Source organism: Dama dama, chromosome 30 (assembly GCF_033118175.1).
Source record: "Dama dama isolate Ldn47 chromosome 30, ASM3311817v1, whole genome shotgun sequence".
In the NCBI taxonomy this organism is placed as follows: Eukaryota; Metazoa; Chordata; class Mammalia; order Artiodactyla; family Cervidae; genus Dama; species Dama dama.
In genome coordinates, this window is record NC_083710.1 from 82,314,266 (window position 1) to 82,335,421 (window position 21,156).

Genomic DNA, 21,156 nt, shown 5'->3' on the forward strand with positions numbered 1-21,156 from the left:
GCATCATTGGACTCCCAAGGCCGAGTGACAGATGTACAAAATCCCTATTGAGTTATGGGCTGGATTCTAGTTTGGTTATTAAATTCTTGGTGTGTCCTATGTTGGGTTTAGTCTGCTGTTCAAGGATATTTCAGGGCCATATTCAAAACCAGTGTATACATATGTGTGTGTATATATATATATACATATACATATATATACATGTGTACAAATATTTGTTATATTAAATATTTGGACCACCAGTTGCTTGGTACCAAAACCAATACACGAATTCAATTCAAATTTAAATTTTCACTGTAACTTTTTTTCTGCCAAATATCCTACCCAAACAAATAATTAAGTATTGTTAGAGCTGAAGCATATTCTTTAGGATTCTTTTTGGTTCACTGGTGTTTGCTTTTCGTCTGGTTGAAATCCTTCATTAACCTGTTGGAACGATGAATCAGGCACTGGTCCATTGTCTCTGCCCTCCGGAAATTCCACATTGTTTTTTCTATAATATTTCTTGTATACCACGTACACTAGAAAACAATACATAGAAGATGAAGCAAATTTCATAATAATCAGCTGCCAACTTACATTGGACAGGCATTATAATTGGTGACTCAAAAAGCAGTTGGCATTTTCTGTGGGCGGGAGGTAACTAGTGAGTTCGACCCCCACTCTGAGTTCCATGGATCACTCATGGTAAGAGGGGCAATTGCACTTCAGAGGGACCTAGCCCACAGTTAGGGGCTATGTGCTCCCCTGATTTTGGCAGGCATCAGTTAGGTTGCTGGTGCTTGCCAATAACAACCACAGCAAGTATGTATTCTGTCCCTACCATCTCCCAGCTATGCACAGGTCCTCAACAAATAAGCTAAGGTGCATTGTCAAGACCCTGGTCTGCTGGTCTGTGTTGGAGGATTTGAGCTGGAATAACTGTCTCCCCCAGCCTTCACTCACTTCTTCCCATGATGGTGGGGCCTTGGCTGATGGGTGATCAGCCTTCCTCTCTTCCATGAAGCTGCTAGTCTCTCATAGCAGCCATTTCTCAGCATATTTTTGAGATCAGCTTGCACCTGGACAGACTAGCCCATGGTTGATGTATCTATGTGCTAAATGCACCCATGGGAAGCAATGAAAAGGGGTGGTATTAACAAGCCCATCTGGTCATTGTTGCCAGCTGTATTTTCTAATTAAGCCTTATCAATTGAATACAATAAACATGCTATTTTGTTATCTAAGTATCTGATTTTTTCCCCTTCTACTTCTTATTTGGTTCCAAAGTCAACAGGGGAAGAGAAGGTATTATTTATTGGCACCCTCAGATTCTAGTACCTCACACTTAAAATTGATATAATAGTGCTATCTATCTCATAGGGCAATTGTGAGATAAAATGCTCAAGTGTGTAGTGCAACCTTGGGAGAGGACCAAGAGATCAGTAAATGCCAACTCTGTGATGACACACAGCTGAGAAAGACAACAGCCTGCTTCCAAGGTCTTAATATGTCGAGATCAATATCTCCATGGTTGGTTCCCACACTTCTAATATATTAGTTTTGAAGCCACTGAGCTATTGACTCTATTGAATTGAGCTTGTGTTTAATTAAAATATTCTACTTTTATCATAAACTCTTTTGAGCCAGGAATCCTCACCTTAGCACCAATTTTATTTAACCAAACTATTTAACCTCCTTCCTTCTTCCTGTCCTTCTTTCCTTTCGTTGGTCCAAAAAACATTTAGACTTATAATCCTTTCATCAAAATATGTTTCTCAGCACTGCATGTCCTTAGGAGAAGCGCCTCCTTGTTTATATTCTTGCTGCTAAAACTGTAGCAAAATATAAGACCAATGCTATTACCCACTTTTCCATTATTCCTTCAGCTTATCTATTAACCCCTTTTGAATTAGTTATTTAATTAGTAAATCTATGTGATTGTTCTATCACCAGTCTACTTTCTCTGGTTTGTCGGGTAGATGCCACTAGTAGTTATTTGGAAAAATCCCACAGTGCACCAAATTGGGTGCATCTCCAACAAAGAGGAAAACAAGGTAATTAGGCCATGGAACCCTCTGTCCTGAACCGGTGGTAACCCAGTGGAACGTTTCTAATGGATCCAGAGGGTCCTATCCTAGTAAGGAAAACTGTCTTCGAGAATGACATTCAAGACCACAGCGAGGAGAACGATTAACTCCCAGGGGCCAGTTGAATACCTATTGGAGCTAAGTGAAAAAGCAAAACTGTACCTCTGGTCATTGTATCACTTAAGAGTCATGTTAATTTTTCATCTGCCTTCACTATGCTGTTCCTGTTAAAATGCCATGAAGCTTAAAGGTGAAGTGTCTTTATTAAAAATAAACAAAACCAGATTTTGAAAATAAAGGTCAAATATCACCAGTCATTAGAAAACAAATGTTGAGAAAAGTTTCAAGCGGGTGAAGGATGGCAAGTGGCAGGGGTTAATGGATCAAAGCTATATGCTACGTTAGAATAAAATAAAAAATCAGAATTTCTATTCCTCGTACTTGAAATAAAGAATGAGTGTGCTTCAACTGTTTCAATTGTATGGCTACTAAAATATATATAAATAAATATATTTATATAAATAATATATGTACACATATATGTCTTCCAATATAACTTAGCCTGATAAATGTCTCTTGTTATACCAATTTTCTGATAAATATTCTATGTGTGTATGTGTATGTGTGTGAGTGTGTGTGTGTATGCTCAGTCACTCATTGTATTTGACTTTTGCCACACTGTGGACTGTAACCCGCCAGTCCATGGAATTTCTCAGGCCAGAACACTGGAATGGGTTGCCATTTCCTACTCCAGGGAATCATTTTTCTCAGTACATCATCTTGATATGCTTAATATCAAGTCATGATAATATTATGTGTGACTTTTCCCACCCACTTATCTCACTGCCAGAAATAGGGAATTTAAAAATGCCATGCTGGCAACTTGAGGATTCCTCCAAGAAGCGCATCCCCATGAAATGTGACTGTGAGTGTTCCTTACCTGCTAAGAACAATGCTCCCGCAATGATCTGGAAGATGCTATAGATGAGTGGGAAGGTGAATATGAGGTTGAGCTCCTCGGGGGTGAAGGAGAGCTGCACGATGGTGGAGCACAGCTGGGTGTTCTGCATCCCTGTTTCCAGAGCAACGGTTCGGCACCTGAAGGAGAGGTCCAGAGAACCAGTGTTTTCACCGGTTTGTTCTGGGTGGTGTTCTGCGTTGTTGTTGTGTAACATTAGAAGCAGATATGAGCATAGAAGATTTACAATTACCAAGAAGATGGCGGAGGGCGGGGAGGGTAAACTAGGAGTTTGGGGTTAACAGATACACACGACTATATATAAGGAGGTAGCCAACAAGGGGACCTACTATACAGGGGACTATATTCAATATCGTGTGTGTGCATGTGTGCTTTAGTCGTTTCAGTCGTGTCCGTCTCTGCGACCCATGGGCTGTAGCCCATCAGGCTCGTCTGTTCATGGGATTTTCCAGGCAAGAATACTGGAGTGGGTTGCCTTGCCCTCATCCAGGGGATCTTCTAGACCCAGGGATTGAACCTATATCTCCTGCGTCACCTGCATTGCAGGTGGATTCTTTACTCACTGAACCACCTGGGAAACCTTCAATATCTTCTAACAATCTACAATGGAAAAGAATTTGAAAAACAATATGCATGTGTATATAATAATCACTTTGCTATACACTGGAAAGTAACACAACACTATATTCTAAAAAAAAATTACTCCAGAAAAAAAATGGAGATATGAGAACAAGTACATATATATGTATGTATATCTGTTTTAATGCATTTATTCACATAGTTTTATTTATATTAGACAAACATGTAACTTATTAATATAGTATTAGATAATATAGATATTTTATCTTTTTCTCTACATATACATAGACGAAATCTTACTCTAGTCACCCTAATGATTGCTATAATAATCAGAAAATGGATATGACCCTCTCTAAAACCTCTATGACAACCTAGAGTGGTAGGATAGGGAGGGAGGTGGGGAGGATGTATAAGTGGGAGGGGCCATCAGCCTGTGGCTGATTCATGGTGATGGATGGCACAAACCATCACTAATTGTAAAGTAATTATCCTCCAAATAAAAATAAAATTAAATTAAAAAAAACAAACCTCTATAAATGTTAAGAAGTCTTGTGTAAACAAAATCTGCTGCTACTGTTTTCTCCTCTTTACATGAAAAAAATTGAGGTTTATAATATTTCTGGTCCAGAGGAACAAGGAACACCAGTTAGCTTATTTTGCCCTCTGAGCAGTAGAAGATATCTTGTCATCTAATTCTATAGTGAACGTATGTATATAATTTATTTATGTTATATTTAATATATTGGATAATATTCATTTATAAGTAATATATACTTATTCAACATAATACTGAATAAATTTTATATACATAAAAATTATAAAATAAAATTATATTCCAATGTGCTGGCTGGAGATGAAATATCCTTCCTTGTAGCAGGCTGACATGTGCTGAAACCTGTGTGGATCATGAGTTCATCCCGCTTCTGGCTAGAGGAGCCCTTGTAATGTGGATGCTTTTGTGGAAGTGATTTTGTTTGGAGAATAAGAGTATGTGATCGCAGAAGAGTACAACATGCACCGTATGGGGAGGGTCCAGGAGGATTTGAACAACAAGAGGCAGTCAGTGTTGTCTTTCTGGGGAATAGGCGTAATTTAGGAATGAATGCATCTACTCAGAATGATGTATTCAGAAACAGGGCGAATGTTATGACAGGTGAGAAATTTTGAATTTGCCTTGTATTTGCAGCTGTTCTAGGTTGAATTGAGTGTTCCCAGATGCATATGCTAAAGGTCCTAACCCTCAAGACCTCAGATTGTGACACTGTTTGGAAATAAGGTCACTAAAGATAGAATTACTAACAGTGAAGACAGATGATTTGGATGTACCCTAGTTCAATATGACCAGTGTTTTTATAAAAAGAGGGGTTTTGAATGTGGAGACATCCATAGAAAGAAAGCAATGTGAGGAGAAACAGGAAGATGCATCTATCAGCCAAGGGGAGGGACCTGAACAGACTCCCCTTTATTCCTCATAAAGGACAGATCCTGCTGACACCCAGATTCTGAACATCTATCCTCTAGAACTGGGAGACAAATTTCTGCTGTTGAAGCCTCTCAGTTTTTGGTACTTTGAGCAGCCCTAGCAAACGAGTTGGGCTTCCCAGGTGGCTCAGTGGTAAAGAATCTGCCTGCTGATGCAGGGGATGCAGGTTTGATCCCTGGATCGGGAAGATCTCTTGGAGTAGGAAACGGCAACCCACTCCAGTATTCTTGCCTGAGAAATTTCATGGAGAGAGGAGCCTGATAGGCTGCAGTCCACGGGGTTGCAAAGACGTAGACACGACTGAGCGTGTGTGCACACACCCACACAGAGCAGAATACAATGGCTGTTACAGAAGGAAATTCCTAGTCTGATTTACTAAAAACACCATACCTGTGCCAGGACTGACCGGCTATTCTAGCCAGCAAAAACCCTAAGGAGTAGCCAGCTATGGGAAATATGGTTCCTATGACCCAGAGTTTGGGCTCTATGATCCAGGCGCTCTGGTAGAGCACGCCTCCAACCACGGCTATGAGCACTATGAGCACGGCGCCTGTGATGGATCCAATCTGGAAGAAAGACACAACAGGAGCAACAATCGTGAGTCAAAGCAAACGCAAGTACTCTTTCGGGAGAAGAAGCCTAAGGCGCTCTGTCCTTCTGGGAAAATGAGAACAGTGACCCCTCTGTGTACCCCTTGCCCGATGGTCATGGCAGACCGGTGGGAAACGCTGGTGCTTGCCCCATGCTTCCAGTTATAGGAAGGTTAACAGGACACGGAGTGCTGTTAATCTCAATTAGCCAGAAGAAGATGTTCTCCTTGCAAATCATCCCTGTCACAGGGAAGGAGAACCCACTCCATGAAGAATCAGAAGACCTGGCTTCCAAAGTCACCTCCCCCTGCCTGCCTTCCTTAGGTCAGTCATGAAACCTCTCCGAGTCATAGCTTTTTCATCTAGGACTGAAGATGAAATCCTGCCCTAGTCACCTTTTGTGATTGTCTTGGTAATGAGAAAATGGAGACGAAACTCCATGAAAGTTAAAAAGGCATGGGCGAACCAAACCAGCATTACTGCTTTCTCCATTTCACATTAGAAAAAAGAAATGGAGATGATAACTTTTTTGTGTGTGAGAGGAAAAGAAGAACATTAAATGGCTTGTTTTACCCATGGGAAGTGGAATCTGTCCATATCTATACATCTTTTTTTTTTTCCTTTTGAGCTTTTTATTTTGTATTGGGGTATAGCCAGGTAACAATGTTGTGATGAACAGTGAAGGGACTCAGCCATACATAAAGTCCATGTCTATGTATCTGTATCATCTATCTCCATCTCTTCTGGTTAGAATATAGTAGGTAAAAAGGAATGAATGGTTACTTATTATATATATCATCATTTGTGTGTGTGTATATATATATATATATGTATCATTTTCTATCTATATATGTGTGTAATATACACACATTATATATTTAACATATTTTTATATTTATATATATGCACTTACCCATACACACACACACACACACACATATATTTATATAAATATAAAATCTATCAATTGCCAGGCACTGGATTGGCCATACGGACACAGGGATGAGAAAGACATGACCTATTTTCCAGGACAGCTGTCTAGATATATTTTATAATACAAATCCACATAGCAGAGGTAAAATAAAGTGCTGTGGATGTACGGAGTAGAAAAAAGCCAAGAGGTGACATTTGAATGGGGTGAACTGGGAATCCCAAAGTGTGGATAGAAACTTGCCATAAGGACAGGGAAGGGCATTCCAGAAGAGTGGGCTGCGTGTCTACTAACGAAGGTCCCTTAGAAGGGGCTTTCTGATCCAGTGAGAAAACCTGCTCGGTCGGTGGTCTCTGCGGCGCACACTTTGGGGCACTTGAGTGTGCTGCCCTTGCCATGAGTGACATGGGACTCTTACCTTAAGGATGATCTTGGCTTTCCGGGGCCACTTGTGGTTAACATACATTCCAAGGGAGACGGGAACAACAAGAGCCACCAGAGATATACCTGAAGGTGACAGAGAGCAATGTGATCGACGGAACGCAGCACAGGCAAGGTGAAAACAAGAGTAAGTGGTCTCCAAAAGGTTTAGGAGAGAGAGCAGACTCCTTCCTTGAATACACGAAATAATCGAAAAACAAACAGCCTCCCCCAAACTCTACTTCTTCACCTACTTCAGTAAATAATTCATTTCTGGTGGAAAAATCGATTATATTGACGATATAAATCCTTTCCCTAAATCCTAGATTAATTTTTTTTAGACTTCCTTATACTGTCAATTGATATCTTTTAGTTTCAACTTGTCAGAATCTTGGCTTATTTGGCTTTGGAGTCTTTATATCCTAGTGAAAAATATCTTTTCAAAGTGTGTGTGTGTGTATGTGTGTATTCTTGAGGTTTACAAAGATGATATTTAGCATCTGTTACTTCATAGTAGTAGAAATATAAGAAAAAAGTTCAGGATTCTGCAGGCATTCTGTGGCTAATAACTTTGAGTTAAGATTGACTAGGGTGATTCAAACCTGCAGCAGAGAGGTGAGACAATAGGCTGAAAAAGCATGCTTTAAATTTTCCATGAGATAGTATATTTGGCGACCTTTCAAGTAATTATAATTCTTTGCAGGAACGTGCTTACCCAGCCAGATAAAAGAGTCATACTTCAATTCCTCCTTGTTAAATTTACTGCTGTTCTTGCAACATGTGGTTTGTTTCTCCTTATTATTTAACACTCATTTGTCCAATGGCTGCTTTTATATATTATACCACCAAACAACTTGTAACTTTTTTCGCAGGCTGTTTCTTTTTCAAACATCCCTTTGAAGCACTAGGAGAAAGTGGAGTCGAATAATGAAATTCTGAGAGTGGGTGTTGCTTGGTACTGAAGTGGATTGAACTAGGACTGGGAAATGGATTCTAGATTCCAGGGCTGTAAATGTCAATTTAAAACGAATATAATAGTGATGAAAACGTAATGTCTTTGCAGCCTTCTGGCCCTCCTGGCAGTGTAAGGGTCTGCAATGACTTTCTCCCAGAAGTTACACAATGGGATTAAGTGTCCCAAGAGTAGGAAAAGAAAAAGAAAAATATGGATGAAAGAATAAGGAGAAAATGGTGGAATAAAGGAAATGAAAAAGGGTCATCGATGGACATACTGGTAAAAGCTCCTGGAAAAATCCCCTTTGGGTGTCCTTGCATCCTGCTCTTGGGAGGATCATTCTTCCTCTGGGTCTCCAGACTGTTCCCTAAAGGGGTGTTTGTCCGCCTTAAAGGAAAACCACACTGATGCGTATCAGCCATCCTGTAGTGTCTTCCATCTGGGGGCTGATGCTGTGATTGGAATGTGAGTGTGATTGGGCTTTGGTGATGCATTTGTCAGGTGTCAGGTCTGTGCAAAGGCAGCCCGGCTCCGTGTTCGGCCCCTGCTTGCCGGGTCTTTATCTTCTGGGGGCAGCTGGAGGCCGCAGGATACACACACAAGCAGGACCAGCTGCTGACGTCGATGGCAGAGTTGCATTTCCTCTCTTGATCCATACGAGACTGCATAAAGTTTGAAAGTTGACGCGAAGTTGGCTGGAAAAGACACCCTTTGCCCTTCCTCTCAGAGTGTAGGACTCCCGCCTGGAGAGGTGGGTTGTTGTCATCGTTTGCTCCCCAGCAGGCTGGATCTTGTGTACCTTTTTCCCCGTGTGCCTGAGCTCTCCGTGGCAAATACCTATCTATTTAGATGTGAAAGCATCTGCTTACATTTGTGCCATTAGAACCATAACTGGATCTTTAATCAAGTTTATGTGGCAGGTAGAGGAGGGAAGAAGGGAGAAAGAAAAAAAGAGAAGGAAAGAGAATGGGGAACAGAGTCACGTGGCGGAACCTGGAGTCAGATAGACTCAGAGCAGGACCTTATTCACAAGCTGTGAGAACTGTGAGTTCTTTATGCCTCTGAGTCTTGGTTTCCCCGTCTGTGGGATGGGTAGCATTCTGTCCAACGGTGCTGATGTGAGAATCCGATGGTGAAGTGGATACACGGTTCCTGGTCCTAGACTTCTTCAAATGCTTTGAAGGAGGAGGAGAAACAGCAACTTGCTGCAGTGTTTGAGGTGTTACTGGCTGTGCAAGCCGTCTTGGGCTCTGTTGAGCTCTCATCCTCTGAAGGGACGCAGGGCGTGTTTGCTGAGTCATCAGAACGTCGGCAGGGCCTGTGGGAGCTGGGCACAAAGGCCCTGCCCACGGAGCAGGCTGAGAGCAGATCCGAGGGCTACTCCCAGCTCCCCGGTCATCTTGGACAAATTAAACATATGCCCTGGGCCTAAATTGCCTCGTTGAAAAAGTAGTGATACCATCTTGCTAATTAATCAGGTTGTGTGTTTTCCACATTAAAGGATAACAAGAAGGTTAGGTTGGAAAACATGCCTGGGCAAAATGGTGAATAAGCGGAGTTAATATCTTTGTTTGGCAGGCTCTCATGGAAAATTTTTTTAATCTTTTCCTCTCTGTTTCTCTCCACTTCTGTTTTCTTTTTTTCCCTTCATGTCTTGTATGATGACATCTTTCTCCTTTGAGGTACTGATGATTCTTACTTTCTTTTCCTTGCTATCAATCATTCACACTGTAGTTAGAATTTTCCCATATTGCCATGGGGGCATTTTCCAGAAGGGAATGAATATTAAGAGGAGGATACTTTCAGACTTAACTTTTTCTTAAACAAGAAGTGATTTAGAATTAAAAATTCTCATTCAGCGGACAGGTTCTGCGAGCAGTGTACACCACTCAACAAATTGCACTCTTTAGGAAGGTGTGCCTCCCAGGCAGCACACTGGGGGTTGAGGAGCGTGAGGCCCGGGCAGGTGGTTGTGCAGAGTCACCTAAGGCCTGCTTACAGGAGATGACATCTGGCAGGAAGGAGTTCCCTGGGGTCAGTAGAAGGACCACAGGAGGGGAAACCCCACGCTGAACAGGTGTGCCAAAAAGAACCACTTTTTTGGGGGTGGAGGAGGGGTTGTCTAATGGCCATGGTAGGAATAAAGAGAAAGTAGAGACCATCTGAAGATACTACAATACAGATTGTCCCCAGGGGACGTGCCAAAGTTTGTTCTGATTCAGTTGTGTAGACCTGAATCACGCTTTTTTTTTTTTTTTAAATCACAGAACCAGTCTTTCTTAGAAATGGAAGCCATCCGGGACAGCTTCCCATGCCAACAGGAACCCTTTTTACAACCAACTATCTCTCTGAGGCACCGTCCAGTCTTTGCTCACGTGCGCCCTTCCATGGGACCCCCACGCCTCTTTGTGGCAGCCCATTAGGGAGACACGTGTCTCCCAGGTCAGCAGAGAAAAGACCATTAGCATACCAGCGATGGGTCCTGAGGTACTAGCTCACCCACATCTCAGCCACGATGATCCTGGTTCTGGCAGATACCTGCTTTATGTAAACCAGGAACTATCCTGTCCTGTCCTTGACCCCACGTTCCACCAGGGACCTAATCTCCCACCATTATTTGTTCCCCTACAAACAGAGAAAGGCCCTTTGGGTGTGGAGGTGACCATCTGGGAGCTGAGATGAGTGGACACAAGAGTTACAGCTCGCATATTTGACTCCTGGGACCTGAATCCAAGCTGGGTCGGTAGATCACCTTCTGAATCAAGACATGGTCGCCAGGGGACAGTTATAAACAGTGTGTTTCACCTAAAGGCTTCTTATGGCTGTTGCTTACTGGATGCCCTGTTGTGAAATCATTAGTGGAATGTTTTTTCGGATTTCTTTAACTTGAGCGTTTGGGAGCAAACTCGCTCCCCCTGGATTAGTTGTGCTCTGGGTTATGGGAAGGACAGAACCTCCTGTGGCTCCAGTCTCCTCAGGTCCAGATGGCTGTGCCCAGGGGTCCCTCCCGTCAGCCCCTCTCCCTGCTGATTTCAGTGGAGGACAAAATTGACCCTCCCATGGGCTCAAGGCTTGGAATTCAGATTCTGCCAATCCTCATTCAAACGCAGGCGAGACTTGTCCTAGAGTCCTTTGTTGTTGTTCAGGCACTAAGCTGTGTCTGGTTCTTTGCAGACCTGTGGACTGCAGCACACCAGGCTTCCCTGTCCTTCAGTATCTCCAGGAGGTTGCTCAAACTCATGTCCATTGAGTCGGTGATGCCATCCAACCATCTCATCCTCTGTGACCACTTCTCCTGCCTTCGATCTTTCCCAGCATCAAGGTCTTTTCAAACGAGTCTGTTCTTTGCATCAGGTGGCCAGAGTATTGGAGTTTCAGCTTCAGCATCAGTCCTTCCAATGAACACTCAGGACTGATCTCCTTTAGGATGGACTGGTTGGATCTCCTTGCAATCCAGGGGACTCTCAAGAGTCTTCTCCAACACCACAGTTCAAAAGCATTTCTCTGGCACTCGGCTTTCTTTTTGGGTCCGACTCTCACATCCATACATGATTACTGGGAAAACCATAGCTTTGACTATATGGACCTTTTTCGGCAAAGTGATGCCTCTGCTTTTTAATATGCTGCCTAGGTTTGTCCTAACTTTTCTTCCAAGGAGCAAGCCTGCACAGACTATAGAGGGTGTGAGAGGTGACGTCTAGCTGAGGCTGAGCCTGGCCTGAGAAGCTAGCCAGGGGCAAGCAGAGGGGAGGCTGGCCAGGCTCAGGGTCTGGTCTGATGAGTGACTTACCTATGTTATCGTAGGGAATCACGATCATCCCTGAGTCGACCCACATTTTGGTGTAGATTAACAGGCACAGCGGCATCATCCCCAGGGCGAGCAGCGTGGAGCAGGTGGTCATGCTGATGCTGGAAGGAAACGGGCAAGTTGACACGGTCCCCTGGGCTTTCCAGGGAAGAGGTGGTTTCCTTTCTCAACCCATGATCAGAAAGTCCTGCCAAAGACTCTCTCCAAGCTTCACCATCCGGCCTGATGGATGGAAATATACATGTCCTGTGCAGGCCACACCAGGGACAAGATGGTGAGATCTCTACTGAATCCCTTTCTACTTTGTCTCCCTCCCCATTGCTTCCCGGGCCTCCCCTAGTGGTTCAGACATTAAAGAATCTGCCTGCAATGTGGGAGACTCAGGTTCGATTCCTGGGTCGGGAAGATCCCCTGGAGAAGGAAATGGCAACCCACTCCAGTATTCTTGCCTGGAGAATCCCATGGAGAGGAACCTGGCGGGTTGCAGTCCATGGGGTTCACAAAGAGTCAGACACAACTGAGCAACTAACACTCACTTTCCATTGCTTCTCAAGCATCAGAGAAGATATTTCATGACAACTTAAACTCATTGTTAAACGAGGTACACGGTGCTTGGACATGCCGCCCTGAGAGCCTCCAATCAGAGAACAGCAAACATATTTACACCTGCCAAGACGTCACGGGCTTTGGCATGCCTGTCCAGGTCAAGATGAGATGGGTCTCCAAAGCCCCTGAAGGAGAACGCATGCCCAAGGGAAGAAGTCTCAGTGTCTTTCCTTAAAGCAGACAAATTATTCCTCGACTCCCCCAAAGCTTGAGAAAAGTAGAGGAAACCGACTTCAAAAACCAAAGAAACCAGGAGAGCAGGCAGGGTGGACCTCGTTTCTACTTCTGCTAAGAAATTTAGCAAATGGAGTTCAGCAGAACCAGGGTCTGGGACTTCCCTGGTGGTGCAGTGGATAAGGATTTATCTGCCGACGTGGGGGACATGGGTTCATTCCCTGGTCCGGGAAGACCGGACCATTCCCGTAGGCCATGGAGCAACTGAGCCCAGATGCCACAACTGCTGACCTGAGCTCTAGAGCCTGGGAGCCCCAGCTACTGAGTCCGTGGAGCACAATGACTGAGGCCCAAGCACCTACGGCCTGAGCTCTGCAAAGACAGAGGTCCCGCAAGGAGAAGCCGGAGCACTGTAATGAAGAGTAACCCCCGCTCGCTGCAACTAGAAAAGCCTGCACAAGACCACGAAGACCCAGGGCAGCCAAAAATGCAGAATAAATAAGTAAGTAAAATTATATATATAAAAACTTAAAAGAGAACCAAGGTCTGGGAGTCTCCTCCCAAGAGCATCGGCATGTGAATGAGTGGGCCTGGCTGAGTAGGAGGACTTCGGCTCTGGAGGTGGAGGGTGTGCAATGACGCTTCTGCAGCACCACTGCGGTGGATGGAGGAGGGCTTTCGGGTTAAGGGGGTCTTCCAGTCTCTGCGAGGTACTCGGGGCATGGTGGTGGTGGTGCACAGTCTCTTCCCAGGAAATGGGGCCCTTGGACGGCTGGGCCCGACTCTGGCTGGCTCGGAAGTAGGGGTGGCCAACTCCGTGACTCTTAGCTTACTTGACTTCTCTTGGCCAGTTTCCTTCTCTGTGAAATGAAGATCATAATCGTTACCACCTCACAGGCTGAGGGATCTGGTGTGTCCAGTGCTTAGAATGATTCAAGGAGCTCGTTAAAAGCCAGTTAGCCCTAACACTGTCTGGCCACTGGGTATGTGTGCATGTGTGTGTGTGTGTGTGTGTGTGTTGTGTTTCGGCACAGACTTTTCTGAAAGACCCTCTAATAGTTGTAGCACTGAGACTATCCGAGTAGTAATTTCTTAAAGGGATTATACGTGGACTTCAAGGAAAATATTAAATTGTTCACACCATCAGCTCCCCACCTCCAAAAAAAACCCCCCAGTTTTTGCAAAATAAAGAATAGGGCAATGTTTATGAGGGGGCTTAACTTGCCTGATAATCTCTTTTTTTTAAACAACAGAATGAACTCATTTAAAATATGTTTAAAGGATTTAGAAAAAAAATATCTGTCTTAGTACAGCTAAAATAGTGTAACAGTAACCAATGCTGAGGATGTATATAAAGTACTTCCAAAAGGTTCAGTCTATTATGGTGACAGGTTGCCTTGACTTAGATACACAAGAGGATGCTAAAGGCAGAGTTCTATGCCAGAATGATAAGTTAATTTGTCATAAACAGTTCTTGATCCTACTTATAAGTAAAATCCTGGAGTTCATAGATAATTTATCACCTTCTCTCTTCCTTTGTCATTCTCTTTTTTATCTTTTATTATAAAAAATAAGTTAGGATAGATTTAAAGTTCTCCCCATAATAAAATTACTTTTATTCCAGTACACTCAATATGCTTTTCAGAGTGGCGATGACGAGAGTGGGATGGAGAAGGGGGCAGTGTTCATTACCTAGATCACAGCAAAGAGAAAGGTGAGTACTTTTTGTTTTCAACCATGAGAATGGCTTTTGGGAGGAAGTCTGTTTCTCTCCTTATTGTTCTTTCAAATTTCTTTGTGAAAGCTTCAATTCTGACTCACTGCTAAGACAATTTGTGAAGTTGTATCATGGTTTTAAGTTTGGCAAGAGCAGTTTCACATAGGCCATGAGAAGGGCCAAGACAGGAGCTGGAAAAGGGGACGGTTTAGATTTAGTGGCTACCTGGAGCATTAAACACTGCAGGGGGCATGAGAATAGATGGCTTGAACTACTCGAAATGAGATGAAAACCAACTCAGATAAACAATTTTAAGGAGCAATGTAGGAGGATAAATTAACAAAAGGAAAAAATCATTTTATATAAAAAACCATATCAATGTATGACAAAACCCACTGAAATGTTGTGAAGTAATTAGCCTCCAACTAATAAAAAAATTAAAAAAAAAAAAAACAAAAAAAACCCAGAAGTTCTGCAAAGAGCAAGGAGGAGAAGACGATGACAGAGGACGAGATGGTTGGATGGCATCACCAACTCAATGGACATGAGTTTGAGTGAGCTCTGGGAGATGGTGAAGGACAGGGAAGCCGGGCGTGCTGCAGTCCATGGGGTCGCAAAGAGTCGGACACAACTGAGCGACCTAACAACGGCAATAATGAACACGCAAAGAGGCCAACGATGGAAACACTCTACCGTGCATTTGCATTTATGTTGGAATAAGAGAAAACGTAAGATAAGAAAAAAAGAAATCTCTTGTTTTAAATTCTTGTGTTAGCCCTATTCACTGCCAGGGAGAATTTGTTCCCTTCTTGTTTTCTTTTTGGAATTAAAAGAAAGCAATAAATGAGAATCCAGTGAATGTTGAGGAATTCGGTGAAGTCAGTGATGAAAAATGCAAAAGACTGTAATCAGAAATGAAACACCAAGTTTGAAACAGCAAAAGAAGAGAATATAGGTGAGGCTGGACAGTGGAAGTGATGACATAGAATCAGCATTGAACGGACATTTAGAGTCTAGATAGGGATAAATGGGTAGATCTGGATTCTGATTTGGACTCTCACATACGCTGACTGTTACCTCTGTCAAGGTTTGGAGCCTTAATTTTATCATTTATCAAATGTAGAAAGTAGTAGTATTAATACTAACCTCAGGGGATTAGTAGGTTAGTAGAGGATTAAAATACACTGGTTGGATGGCATCACCAACTTGATGGACATGAGTTTGAGCAAACTCCAGGAGTTGGTGATGGACAGGGAGGCCTGGCGTGCTGCAGTCCATGGGGTCGCAGAGTCAGACACAACTTAGCGACTGAACAGAACTGAACTGAACTTATACCGTGAGTGGCTCCTAATAGCATCTACTAAGTGTTTGCCAGTAAATAAAAGGAATTGCTGCAGAGAGAGGCAAGGCTCAGTTCCTTTGAGGGGAAAAATAAAGGGAAATTCATATAATGTTGAATTAATTCTTAAATGAGAGCTGGATATATATGTGGTTGAAATGGGAGGAATTTCTTTGACTTTGTGATAAGCCCGAGAGTCAATCTAGAACAACTAAAATAAACAGTGAACACAAAGCTGGAAGATGAAAAATATAATGACATCTGGATAAAGAATGAAGGAGGTGGTAGGAAAATCTAGAAACTTTTCCTACTTTTCTCGAAAATTTCCTACTTTCCTAGAAAATAATAGAAACAAGTGTAGACTGTGCATAGCAATAAAGGAATTAGGGGGAACGGGAGAAAGGGTGCACAGGCAGCAATTCCCCAAAGAAGTGAGAAAAAAGAAAACGGGAAGGAAAAATCCTTGGGTCGTGTGGTGGTGGTTTACTCGCTAAGTCTTGTCTGGCTCTTGGGACCCCATGGACTGTAGCCCGCCAGGCTCCTCCATCCATGGGATTCTCCAGGCAGGAATACTGGAGTGGGTAGCCATGCCCTCTCCAGGGGATCTTCCTGGCCCAGGGATCGAACCTTCATCTCCTGCATTGCAGGTGGTTTCCTGCATTGCAGGTGGATTCTTTAAGGACTGAGGCACCAGGGAAGCCCGTGCGGTGTGTGCTCAGCCATTGTTAAAGAAAGGAGAGATTCAAAAACAGGGAGACTTTGAGTGTAGAGCAGACTTAGGGGGTGGGGGTCTCTGTGTTCATTCCCAGAACCGTGAGCCTGGGCCTCTGACAAATTCACCTGAAAACACTTCTGTTTCTCCCCGAAACATTTTGTGCCTAATGCACCCAGGACAGTGCTAGAACAGGTGAAAACACCTGTTTCCTGATCAGATTCCCACGACAACCTTCTAGGCTGGAATGAAGGGGCTGAAATACTACTTGCTATATGTCAGTGAGCAAGGATTCCATTAGCAAGGTCTCTATTTTGTCGTGTGTGTGTGTATGTGTGTGTGTGTGTGTGTGTGTATGTGTGTATTAAGTCACCAGAGACTGCAAATTGATGACTTCCCTGGTAGCTCAGACAGTAAAGTGTCTGCCTACAATGCAGGAGACCTGGGTTCGATCCCTGGGTCAGGAAGATCCTCTGGAGAAGGCAATGGCAGCCCACTCCAGTATTCTTGCTGGGAAAATTCCATGGACGGAGAAGCATGGTAGGCTACAGTCCATGGGGTTGCAAAGAGTCGGACACGACTGAGTGACTTCCCTTTCACTTTCACTTTCTCAGGTTTTGGAAGAGACGATGGGGTGAGAGAGAGAGAATTTGATTTCCCCCTGAAACCACACCCAGGAAAGTGAAAGCCAAATGATATTGATTTGCTCCTGTTCTGTGCCATCAGCTCAACTAGTGTAGGTACCTGTTCGTATAATCAGTCACATCTCGGCTGCCATTGCTAGAATTTAAGTGGAAATGGAGAAGCTAAAGTCCCCAGAGGACAGAACTGGAAATATAAAGGTTAGATAGAATTGTATCCACACATATGATCCTGAGACTTTAGTTATACACTGCTCACAAGGAAAGAATAAAAAATGTTGGCAAACCGTTTCCCAATAGCTGAAATGTCACTTTCTTAATTTGCTCTAAAGAAAATCTATTTTTCTGAAGTTAGAAAATATATTTAGAAATATATTTTTCTAAAATATATTTTCTAAAGAAAAAAATATTTCAACAGTTTTTCCTCTAACAGATGCAATGCATAATGCAATTCATCGCCTTCACTGTGGTATAATTTAACCTCCTTTCAAGGATTATTATTCCTGATACCCTATCACTTGTTCCACTAAAATGCAGTGGTGTCTTCTGGGTGATGGCTTCATACAGCTGTCTGTCCCTAAAAGATCTGAGGGCTTCCCCGGTGGCTCAGAGAGTAAAGAATCTGCCTGCAATGCAGGAGACCTGGGTTTGATCCCTGGGTTGGGATCCTCTGGAGAAGGGAATGGCTACCCACCCCAGTAGTCTTGCTTGGAGAATTCCATGGACAAAGGAGCCTGGGGGCCACAGTCCATGAGGTCACAAAAAAGAAGAGCTGCTGTGTTTTGTGAGTTGTCTTCTTCACCTTGGAGGCATTTTAATCTTTAAATTGAGGTCAGGATTTTGGGGCCACTTGCTGCCATGAGACACAATTCTGCCCCTCTAATACCTTGCCCCCCCCACCCCCAACTTCTTGTTTCTCATCCTCTGTGCTGGGTGAAAGCCCAGCAAAGCTTGAGAATTGGGCAAGTAAGTAGGTCCTGTGTAAAGAACGTCTATGAGATCAAGGAGGATTTACTTCGGGTGTGCCACGTCTTTCACTGGGTCTTGTTTGAGTTCCAGAGAGGTGAAATTGCTAGAGAGGTAAGATGATAGCACTGGGCGGTTATTGGTGTTGTTCACAAGACAAGGGAATCAGTGGAGTGCACACTAGTCAGGATGAAAATGAACAATTTTCAATACCACAGGCCTGTAAGCAGACTTCTCCTGACTCGCTGAAGGATTCATCTACACTGATTCAGCTGGGGATTTTCCACTGTGATTTCAAATTCTACTTCTGGCTCTCTTATTTCTTAATATTTTTATTTCTTACAGGAATTGTTATGCAAGGGAAGCAAGGTTATATAATCATCTCCTGTTTCCAGAGAAATAAAATTTCCTTTAAGCCACAGGAAAGTGTGAGTTAGAACCTTTAGATAAGGTTTTTTACTGTTTCAGCCCCCAGAAGGGAATCTACCCCCAAAGCTGATCAACTCAGCACTAGACACACTTTTCTGTCTTACAGATGATTGCACGTGTGACCTTACATGGTGATACAGGCTCTTTCATTTCGCTGAAAAATTGCATTACGTAATATTACATAAAAGCTGTTTGGTGGCAAAGTCCTGTCTTCAATTCACTTCACCCGCCTCATCTCGCTTGTAGATTCCCACCTCTGTGCCTCCATCCGGGTCAAACTAAGCTGAAATGTAAGGAGGCCTGATTGCTATATGGCGGTTCACAGATTAACTAAACCTGAACAACACTTGCCATCCTTTGCTCCTCACAGGACTTTCATTAGGGGGAAAAAAAAAAATCTGTTACAGGGAAGAGATGGTACTTCCTTATGTGAGGGAGATGTAAGGTGAAGATACACGGTTGGTGTGGTTTTTCTAAAGCTTCTGGAGAAATCGGCACCAGCAGAGTGAGGTGGTGGGCTCCCACGTGTCCACTAGGTGCTGAGTCAATCCGGAATCCAGCTTGACAGTTTGCGGTGGTTACATTTCCACACTGTGAGCGTCTCTCTTCTGAGTGTTGTTGCTGAGGTGGTGAACACAGCTGCCTACTGTTCAGTATTTAATAAGCACACATTACACTGATACCCAGCTGGTTTGCAGAAATGCACACCTTTCACCGGAAATGAGGAATGGTGAGGGAAGGAAAATCGTATTTGTCTACTCAACTTGTAGCATTAAGATTCTTGGTCCCCTCCCATTAATGCTTCACCTTATTCTGATTAGTTTTTTTAATTTTTTCCCCCAGTGCTAGTTCAGATTAGCATAGGATAAAATGGACAAACACTGCAATTAAGATTACTCTGTGGGAAGCAGAGAAACCGTCCTCTGTTTATTTTATAGGAAGGTAAGCATAATTAAAAAAAAAACTGTAGTCTTTTTTAAAATTTAAATTCAATTAAATTAATAAGTGAAGCAAATGTACATTTTAAAAATTTTTATTTTAGGTTTTATACCAAGAGAAAGCTTGTCCAAAAAAACTGGCTGTATTTGGTTGTGGTCTCATCCTAGCATCTAATGTTTAGTGGACAATTTGATTTCATGTTTGCATTCAGGACTCCTCATCACCTCAAAGAAAGGTTTTTTTTTTTTTTTTTTTTTTCCCTGATACCAAGGAAAACTTTCTCAGGTGTAGCTTCTGGGCTGGAAAGAATTTATTTTTTGGAAAAACTTTGACTCTTTTCCCAAAGAGAAACAGCAATTATCCAGCTCCTCGTTAACTGAGTTAGATTCAAAAAACCAAACACAGAATAGAACCCTTAGATTCACACAGCATGGCAGCCGTGCAGGAAGGCGAGGAAAGGCATCTCGTCTGTTTTCTCAGCTGGACCCCAGATCCATGGCAGAGCAGATGGGCATTCACGATGCCACAGGCTACTGAGAAGGTTAATTCAGTGCCATTAATGCGGTATTGGGAGGTTTACGGATCTTACCTCAGGTCCATGTCGCCATCCACCCAATAGGCCAAGATGTTGGAGGAAGTCCCTCCCGGACAGCATCCCATGATGAGGACCACTACAGCTTGGATGGGGATGATGTCAAAGGCCACGGAGAGGATGAATCCTGTGAGGGGCATGATCCCGAACTGACAGAGGAAGCCAATGCAGATGCCCCATGGCCGCTTTATGTGCCCTAGGAATTTCTTGAGTTCCACGTTGCATCCCATGGAGAACATCACCAGAGCCAACAGGATGGTCAGGACGGCACTCAGGACCGCACTTAGAACGGCGTTGAAGCTGCTTTCTGGTACCAGACAGGATGTGCCATTGCAAACTGTTGCATTGGCCAAACAGACCATTGAGTTATCCATTGCTGGCTGTTCTGCTCAAACGCTCACTGAAGTCCACAGCAGTTCCAGTCCACTGCTCCTACAAGACAACACCGTCTACTCCAACCACATCCAACTTTTAAACCCTTTTCAAACATGTGTCACCTGGTGTCTCCTTCCAAAGCCACCTCAGAGAGGCAATAAAAACAATAAATGCTAGAATGTCAGTTTCGAGAGGTAACCTTACAACACAGCACAAATTATGAATCATAAAAGCCCTGCCAAATTATTGGCCCAGACAGAGAATTCTAATTAATCATTTATTAGCATGATAACGAACTGTGCATTATAAAAAGAGCCATGTTAATGTTTAATGCCGGGAAGCTTTGTTAAATAATCTCAGTTAAGTGACACTTAAAATCAGCTCGGACTATTACAGAATGTTGTGGGGGCATGTCTCATCTCTGTGCAATATGGGAGAACTGGGTCCTGAGAAGTCCAGTGCCTTGTGACAAATCATATTACTGATCAGTATCAGACTTTGAGCTAGAACCCAGACCACCAAGCTCCTTGACGAATAGTTTTCCTTCCACATTGATCTGTCTGTGTGTATTGGTCTATAGAGCTCATGGAAGGAATATTTAAGTTTGAGAAACTTGTAGGGCCTTGTTGCACACCTATGGGAAAGTAACACAGAGAAGGGTAGGATGTTTTCTGTGTTGTTTGGTGGGAAGGCTGGCCAGGACAGCCCCATCAGTTATCTACACATAGTTATGTATGCATCACCATGGTAACAAAGGGCTTCATGGCCAGAGAGATAATACAATTATCTGGAGGGATGAACCTCAGAGGAGTAGGTCAAAGTGATGGGTGTCAGGAACCGGAATTAAATTTT

General features: G+C 43.2%; 1 protein-coding gene across 1 annotated transcript; it reads right to left on the reverse strand.

The window, feature by feature from the left end:
- Positions 1-282: 282 nt before the first annotated feature.
- Positions 283-20,467, reverse strand: SLC10A2 (solute carrier family 10 member 2). The gene is made up of 6 exons (XM_061133022.1): positions 19,927-20,467; positions 11,797-11,915; positions 7,050-7,138; positions 5,501-5,676; positions 3,010-3,167; positions 283-521 (listed from the first exon to the last, which is right to left on the reverse strand). Exons 1-6 carry the CDS (start codon positions 20,301-20,303, stop codon positions 367-369), a joined length of 1,074 nt encoding a protein of 357 aa, XP_060989005.1. The 5' UTR covers positions 20,304-20,467; the 3' UTR covers positions 283-366.
- Positions 20,468-21,156: the final 689 nt, after the last annotated feature.